The 9,333-nt window shown below is 35.9% G+C and overlaps 1 protein-coding gene across 1 annotated transcript; it reads right to left on the reverse strand.

The window, feature by feature from the left end:
- Positions 1-1,238: 1,238 nt before the first annotated feature.
- On the reverse strand, positions 1,239-2,994 carry LOC113057455 (CD209 antigen-like protein C). Its single transcript, XM_026224884.1, has 5 exons — positions 2,872-2,994; positions 2,141-2,509; positions 1,942-2,063; positions 1,768-1,871; positions 1,239-1,545 (listed from the first exon to the last, which is right to left on the reverse strand). Exons 1-5 carry the CDS (start codon positions 2,969-2,971, stop codon positions 1,413-1,415), a joined length of 828 nt encoding a protein of 275 aa, XP_026080669.1. The 5' UTR covers positions 2,972-2,994; the 3' UTR covers positions 1,239-1,412.
- Between the last annotated feature and the right edge of the window lie 6,339 nt (positions 2,995-9,333).

Raw genomic sequence — 9,333 nt, forward strand, 5'->3', positions numbered from 1 at the left:
AATTAAAAAAATATAAGTGTTGTGTTGTGGACTGTCTCTTTAAATACAACTTTTAAGTCATCCATCCATTCTATTATCCTAACCTTTTTAGTTAATTCTTATTAGGGTTGAGGTGAGTTGAAATCCAACCCAGCATCTTCAGCCGCAGGTTTGGAAACTCCTTGTTTAGATGATCAGTCCATCACATAGCTCACACATAGATTTAAATAAATCATTTCTATTGTATTTTCCTTTGATATAGCATGAAGTGAAAATGTTCAGCATAATCAGTGGCACAGTTTATCTTCTTGTGGCCCCAACTTACCCTCTCCCTAGACCAAATTTACTCATAAATGGGGGTAAGTTGAGCCAATAGATCTTTTTCTTTCTTTCTTTCTTTTTCTTTTTTTTGGGGGGGGGGGGGGGGTGTCATCATTTGAGAGCAGTTTATTTTAGATCCAACGTGATTATTCCCAAGTATGCAGCACATTCTGAAATGTATGTACATTTCGATCAATTACTAATTGTATGTAAACACTGGCTCAACTGATTTCCTTTAAAAATAACAGTGATTCTTTATTAATTGAATTAGCTATATTATTTTTAAAGGTGTTCATTGTGAAACAGGAATAATAAGAACAATAAGAACTTGCAGACATCAACTGACTTTTCTATCTGGATAACCGACCAGAACTGTCTTACCTGCACAATATTTAGATAAGTCTCCAGAGAATGGTTCAATGCAAAGTAAACCTGAAGTGTTTTTTTTTTTTTTTTTTAAAGTATTTTTAGTCTCGGGACATTTTACAAATCAAACAAAAGTATACTAGTCTCAGCACTGATGTTCTCCATCTTTTTTCTTTTCTGACAGTTCACAAGAGAGGGGGTGGCGTTTTGCGTGATGTTGACCTACGAATGCATATGGTTGGATTGCATTTACATTACACTGATATCCGTCCTCGACTACCTCTGGACCACAACACACAGATCGGATAACATTGCGATCAGAAGTGCGTTTACACTTGTGTTTTTCAGTGTGTATGTGGACAACATCTGAATACAGGTTGCATGTTGATGCCAAGTGTAAACACAGTCGTACTCAGCCCTGAGTCAATTCAACCTAAATTAAACACACCTGATCCACCAAATCAAGTCATTCAGGCTTATTTTAAAACTACAAGGTATGTGGTATTGACCATTTTATTCAGACATCAGTATCAGAATAATAGGATGAATTAGGGTTATCTGAGACACTTTAAACTTGTATGTTAAAGAAAACCAAAAAAAACGAAATTGATGACATGAAAGCATTTTATATAAATTTAAATAAGTGAACTGTTTTAAAAGACCTCAGTCAGAAACATAGCCGATCACAGTCCGTCATTGATTTCATAAAACAATGCAGTTAAAAACACAACAGTATGGGATGAACCCTATTTCTCACAAATCCCTTTTCTGTTCGCTGAGCATGGCAGATCATTCCAGTTCAGGGTGGGCTCTGAAGGCATCAGTTCAATACAGTCTTCATTTCCACCTGCATTATTTGGCTCTCCTTCAAACCAAAATCTGAATAACATATATCAAAATAAACTTAGTACAGTAGCTACAGCAGAAGTGAGGGCAAACAAAAGCGAAGGTTTTATTTTGCTAAAAATCTAATGATTGTGGTGTTTCTGGGAGAGTTATGTCTTAATTTTTTTAGAGGTTCTCTAATTTTTGAAAACTATCATAAAAAAAAAAAAAACAATCATATCCACAGTGGTTTTCTTTAGGTGTTTTAGCACTTACGTTTGATTCACTGTTGAACTATCCACCCATGTCATGTTGCCCTCGTTCTCTATGTCAGACAAACCGATCCACACTCGCTCACTGACTAATGAAGATATGAGTCTCTGTGTGTGAATAAGAACAGGAATAAGTGTGATTCCTCTCATTTAGTTTCATACACTCACACAAACTCACCTGCTTCTCTTCAGTGTTGATAATGACCAGATCAGCACCATGATCCCTGCAGTACTGCCTGCTGTCAGACCAGCTCTTCAACTCATTGGCTATGAAATAACAAACTGGACCACACAGATTTCCTAACCAAAAGAATATTTTTCAACTCTTAGTATGAAGACAAAGAGATGTAAAGAAATGAAACAAGATTTCTACTGACTCTTTTTAGATTGTTCTTTCCCCAGCTCATCATTTAAAGATGTGATTCTGCTTTCTAACTCCCGTTTCAAAGAGTCCAAGTTGCTCTGTAACTGGCTTTTCTCAGACGTGAGATTATTGACTCTGGTCTCGAGCTTCACATTCAAAGAGTTGAAGTTGTTCTGCAGTTGGTCTTTTTCAATCTTGACATCATTGTATTTGCCCTGTAAGCTGCTGATAGTTTGATTGAACTCTTCAACTGTGCTCTTGTAACTCTTTATCAGGTCTCTCTCTGCTGTGATGGTGGTCTGCTGCAGTATGATGAAGACCAGCAGAAGAACACAAATGAGCGCCAGACTCACTGTGATCAACACCAAACATCTACTTCCTCCTGACGAACAGGACCAAAACACACAAATATCAATTAATAGTAATTTACTCAATATTATTAGATATAACATCTCAAATCAACCTTTGTATGTAATCTACCTTGGTTGGTAGATATATTATGAGCCTTATTGAAGAGTATGCTCTTTGTAAACATAAAAAGTACTGTAAATGTTACAAATATGAGAACCAAAAAATTAAAAAATAAATAAAAACAAATGCTGAAAATGTAACGGAAAAAATAATGGTTTCCATGTTAACAATTTTTTTTTGTGTGTGTGTGTTTCTCATCCCCTCAAACATTAGCAAACATTAGCTAAACCATCTGAAATTCCGCCTTTAATTCAAATGAAACTTTCTGCTTACTCTGCTTTCGCGATTTTCCTTCATCCTGACAGTGAATCTGTGTTCGAGGGCTAGATCTGTTTGTAACATTTCTGCATACATAAAAGTTCCCTGATTCCATTATTTTCCCTTACTTACAGTAGAGTACAGTATGTGTGCACAGATGAGTGTGATCTTTATAATGTGTAGCGTGTTTTTAAATAGTGCAAACCCTACACAGGAAGTGGTTTCATTAGTTCAGGCTCAGAAAATTCTAGACTTTCATTCTCCTTCTAAAACTCTCTGTAGACTCATCCAACTGTACCAACATATATATATATATGATATGTATGTATAATATATATATATATATATATATATATATATATATATATATATATATATATATATTGGTATATTCAACCCCATGTTGTCAAAACAATGTGGAGTTATTCCTGTGATTATGTTAGCAGCCACAATATCCAACAAGAGGAACCTGTGCCCATAAAAAATGGATTTAAACACCCTGAAAGATACCTAACGCAGACTATGTATTGATGACAAGTGACCAGAACTTCTTATTATAGGAATAAATTATGTTTTTAATCTGCACCACTGTGTCATTAAGAGACAGAGAGGATGATGATAGCAGATAGAGATTGTGGGACATTGACGTCCTGTTTACAGTTATTAAACACACATGGGTGTCGACAGGATATTCATTTTCACAGTTGTGCAATTCTAACTGAGATGGTGTAAATAAATAACTGGAGTTGAATTTGAACTGGGGCCTATTTCATAAAACAAGTGTTTCTCATAAGCCAGGCTTATTTAATTAAGTCTGACTTATTTTGAAGAAAAAAAAAGATGAGAGTACATTAGACTAGCTGAAACAAGCCTGGGGGCTGTTTCATAAAAGTTGCTAAGAAAAGCGGGGATTAAAATAACCTAACAAATCAGTTGGGACTAAAGCGGTTTTATAAACGACAATTTAAGTTCACGCAATCTCACTAATTCGATCCAGGTTCAATGAGTCAGGATAATTTGATGTGCACCTTAATGTCGATCATGGATCCAATTGATCCACCATGGCAAACAGCAAAGATTTGTGCCGTTTTAATGCATTTGAGACATTGTGTTTTCCTCACTGCATAACTGACATGTCACAAGTATGTTAGAAAGTCATGCAAATATATACATTTTTCTGTCAGGAGTGGGCAAGACTTATGCGAGTGAACGAGTACTGCATGCTACACAGGTGGAACGCAATAGAATAAAGCCTAATAATTCTGAATAAAATATGAATTCTGCTAAAATATTTGTTGTTGGACATTAAATGTGACACGCAGAATTTTAATTCTACATATAAGTGTATTTTTATGATTGCAGTAACTGTAAATCAAATATAAGCTAGCTAATGCAGCCCTAATAACTAGCTCAAATGAGTTTAAAGTGTGAAAGTATAAAGTGTAAAAGTGTATTCCTCTTATCATATAGAATATAGTCTGTTTCATATTATTTATTTTCATTATTAATTTAAATAACTTATAAGTTAGTGTTTTTAATGCTTTAAAGAGCAATTTTATATTGTAATGTTTTACTGTTCTACTAATAGCCATAAAGTCTTGCCGTCATAAAACCAGAGAGAAAGGCTGCATGGTTAGAAATTGCTGATCAACTGAATGCGCATGTAGCAGCATGTTAAAATGTTTACAAATATCTTGAAACAAAGTCATTAAATCTTGGGCACAATACATTTAAATAAATTCTGTGGTAGCCTCTATTTTTTCTATTTATTTAAAGAGTAACTAAACTCCTAGACCCACTTTTTTTATTTAATGATTTAGATGATTAAGAATGGAGTTTATTGGTGCTGTTCATTGATTCCAGTAACTTTTTTTGAAATTTCAGTATAAGGTGTTTTAATTCTACAATATATGGTGTAAAAACGTCTGAGTGCTGCCCTCTTCAGGTTGAACGGTGGCTACTGCAGGTGGACGTAAGCGGTGGCAGATGACGTAAGCAGTTTCCAGCTCACCACGCCCCTTGGTATGAGTTACCATGCCCTTGGCAGTATAAAACCATCTTTTATCTTTTAACCAGGATAGACTAATATAGCATCTATTTAGCATAGCATAGCAATTATTTAGTTATTTAGATCTTCAAGTTAGTAGATTTATCTGTATTTAGTACAATGGTCAGTACTGTATGCACGTTGTGGACCCACCTATAGGCACATATTACTAATACACCCTTTAAATATTAAATAAATAAATATAAATACTGCACCATTGACTTTAGATCAGGTTTTAGTTAGTCAATGGTGCTACCGTTTTCAGTTACCTCAAAATTGCAATGTGTTTGAACACACTTTGTTTTCAGACCAATACGCGCATGGGTGAACAGATGGGCACAAGTGAATTTGCTATTTAAACAACGTGGCGCTGGACATGAAAAAGAAACTGCATAGAGCTGTATCTACAAGCAATAAGCACTTGTTTATAAATTCTTAGGAAGTCCCAAAGTTCTAGTACTTCCCACATAGCCAACGGACTTGGCCCATGTGTGGCCTCAAAGTGGCACTGCTGGCCTTCTGTCGGCAATGGCATGTACCCTTTCAGCCAGAGCTGGGCCATGTGTGGCAATGCGTCACGGTGGGGATCTGGCAAACAGCATGAGGGTCGATTGTTGGTGGGAGGAGTGTGGCCCAGATAAGTCCAGTGATATGTGGCCCCATATCAGGCTAAGATCTGGCAGCATATTATGTGACCCATGATAAACAAGATAAATACAATATTGCATGATAATGGTTAAATGATCACAAACATTTTAATGTACAAGTGTAGTATTGTTAAAATTTAGTAAATTGTCAAACAAAATGAAACATTATCATTTAAAAATTAAGCAAATCAGTCAAGTTCATTAAACTGCACTTAATTATAATTTTAAAATATAAAATATAAAATATTTGTCATTGTTTGCGGACAGTGACACCATACAAACAGTGAAACCACATATTAAATAATCGATCAACAAACATTTCTAAATTCATGTAAAACACACAATTTTTTTATTATTATTATTGGTAATCTATTTTATATAGTGTATTGTTAATTCTACAGTAGCCTATTGAAGAATGCAATCATTTAAATTATTTAAGTTGTTTATTTGCTTTACATAGGCACTGTATTTTTTATTATTAAATATATCTATCTTGTCTCTTATTAAAATAATGCTTAGGTATGTGTCTTACTGTACACCTTAACCGTAATAAACAAATTGGTAACACTTGAAAATAAGGTTCATTAGTTGACTATATTCATTAACATTAACCAATAATGAACTGCATTTATACAGCAATTGTTCATCTTTGTTCATTTCCACATTTAATAATACTTTATTAAAATCTTGTTAATATTAGTTAGTGCGCTGTGAACTATCATGAACAAACAATGAACAGCTTTATTTCTATTAACTAACATTAACAAAGATTAATAAATACTGTAACAAATATATAACTTACTCATCATTAGTTCATGTTAGTTAATACACTGATGTTTAATAAATTAACCATATTGTAAAGTGTATGAATGTTGTTTTCCCTAGGCATGCTGTCGCATATCTACCAAGCCACCATGCGCAACAGAGAACACTCGCCGATAAAATTGTGCATTTGGCTTGATACTCATTTCCGCCGACAATTTCCAGCCAAATATTCGATTCCTCCCACTCTCGTCGGTACTTTTGCAACCGCTTTCGTTTCAGTGCTGGACGGAGGTGGAATCTGGAGCAGCCTCCGCCATTCTCTGCCAAGAGACTCGCCCTCCTCTGGCTCTGATTGGCCGTGAATCTGAAACAAACCAAGCAATCCAACGATGGCAGTGAGTATTAATCAATCAGGGTCTGAATAGGACGAGTCTTATTATAGAATGCGGGTGGGATGATTTGCATGAGATGCTGCATTTAAGACAACTCCGAAAATACGGGACAAACCCCGTCCCGTATTGATTCAAATATATTTTATTTTCAAATACGTCACGATTCCGTATTTTAAGGGATGGGTGGCAACCCTAACTGCAATGCATCTTCATTTGGACTACTATGGCACTGCTCTGTCACATCTGTAATAAATTATTATGATTAAGTTACATGAGTCTATCTGTTACGTTTCTCTTATAGACAGTATACTTTATACACTCACTCTTTATTGGTTGATTTGTTCTTTATAAAAATAAATAGAAAAACCAATGCAATAAGTTTTTTTATTGCACAGTTACATGATGTGTGGGTTTTAAGTCTGATTTTCTATTCAGTTTAATGTACTTTATTGGCATAGTTTGTGTACATTAAAGCATGTCACAAAATGAATAATTGTGATCATAGTAATATACAAGGTAATAATATGAAACTAAAATTCCCAGACAGCAATATAGTGTTGGCCCAGATACGTGTGAAATCCACTCGGGCCGGATCTGGGCCGACACTGCTTGCTGTCTGGGTTGGGTCTGGGCTATATAAGGCTCAGGTGTGGCTCAGATTTGGGGATTCTGGTTTACTTAAGGCTGAGAACTGGCCCCAATAATAAAATCTGTTTTGGCCCAGATCAGGGCCAGCTAAGGCTGATTAACTGGCTGAGATTCGGGCCAGTTATGGCCCATGTGTGGCCTGAGTCTTTATTCCAGTCCTGGGCCACTTCCGGGCCGTCATTCTTTGTGGTACTTGGGCCAAGGGAAAAGTCATTGTGTGGCCCGGATCTGGGCCAACAACCAGAAAATCACAAAAGCAGAGATTGGCTTACATTAACTGCTTAAAATCAATTCTGGACCAAATTCAAATCCAGCTAGTAAGGAGACCTTGTTTACTTGCATTTGAGTTGAGAGGGGTTTTCCTTGTTGGCTTGTCTACAGCAGAGAGGAATCACCGCGTTCCTGATTGGTTGCAGATCTGTCATTTGGATGACGTCTTTTGGTAAAAGGCCTTGTGGTGAATGGAGGTTTGCCTTGAGACATAGGAGCTTCAGAAGCGAGCTGATCTGGTCCATCCCAGAAGCTATTGTCCCAATCAGCGTTTTGCATAAATGAACATGATGCTTCAATTTATCGTGGGGACCATACTTGCCAGATTTTGTTAATATATCTATAAAGTTTCTTAATCATGCGTATGGCACTGAAAATCACATTTCATTCACACCCAGATATTTCAAATAAAACAAGCTTTTATTCAACACTTAACTTCACATATCTTACACACATATTAATAGCTTTATCTGCTAAAAAGATTATATTAAAACATTGATTACATGAAACATATCAAGCATATATATAAAGACATAAAACATATTATTTGTTAACATAGTTACCCTTTTTTACTTTTAAATAATTGTTGTTGTTGTTGTTTTGAGAAACACACCTCTTTCCGGGAATATATGGAAAAACGGGAGGACAGTCCCATTGATTGATTCACCAATTTAACAAGTAATTTTTAGTACTTTCTGTTTATTCATAGAAGTATGAGCTGTATTACTGCTTAAATTTCACACTGTAGTATCACACATTATTTACACAACACACTTGAAGCAATTATTTAAATAACCACACAATGATTGCCATCACCATCACCTGATCCCAATGTATCCTAGTTTCCTTGTGTCAACAAATGCATACACACATTGTTATAAGAGACAATGAAAATATAATATTAAAGTACAAAGAGTCGAGAGCCCAACTAAAGCAAACACTGGTCACAATAATGGTGGTTTGTTGAAATTTCTTTACAGTTTTTTATTTTTATTTTTTACATTGATTCAGTGGTGGTTTGCTATCAGGGTGGTTTCTTCCTTTTGGGGGGGGGGGGGGGGGTATGAGGGGTTGCAGAAAGACACTTGGGCTGCGACCAAAAAGCCTACGCAGCTGACTTGTTGCAGCGCTGCCATATAAGGCAATGAATTTGCAGGCAGTGTTTTTGCATGAGGGCACCTTATAAAAGTGATTTCAGACATAACGGTTTAATGATCTACAACAAAACAGAACGGATTTTGATAAAAGCTATACTAAAATTGTATTACTATAATACTGATTTCTCGCTAGAAATAACATCAAAAGTCCATGCTGCCTTCAAAATTTGATCAGAAGACGGTACCTCTGGAGACGGGAAGTAAAGCAGAATATGGATTCGGGCGTGCCTTGATACCTTCCTGTCTTGGCATGCTGCCTCCGAAGGGAACGTTTTAGAGCTTTCAGATTCAGCATTGGTCTCATGTTTCTCTTCCTCTCTGATACTTCAGTCTGATAAACCTGCTCTCGGCTGTGCCCTGCTGGACTGGAGGAAGTCTCTCCATAAAACAAAACAGCAGATACAACAAGGATGCTTCTGATTTCTTATTTATGCATCCTCGTTTCCATTTCATGCTTCTTTTCCTTGTCTATTAGCTCCACCCCCTTTGAATGTGAGGGAAGGAAGCAAGGAAAGAAAATTAGGATGGAGGAATATAAGAAAAATATAATT

The sequence above is a fragment of the Carassius auratus genome, chromosome 38 (genome assembly GCF_003368295.1).
Source record: "Carassius auratus strain Wakin chromosome 38, ASM336829v1, whole genome shotgun sequence".
Classification (NCBI taxonomy): Eukaryota; Metazoa; Chordata; class Actinopteri; order Cypriniformes; family Cyprinidae; genus Carassius; species Carassius auratus.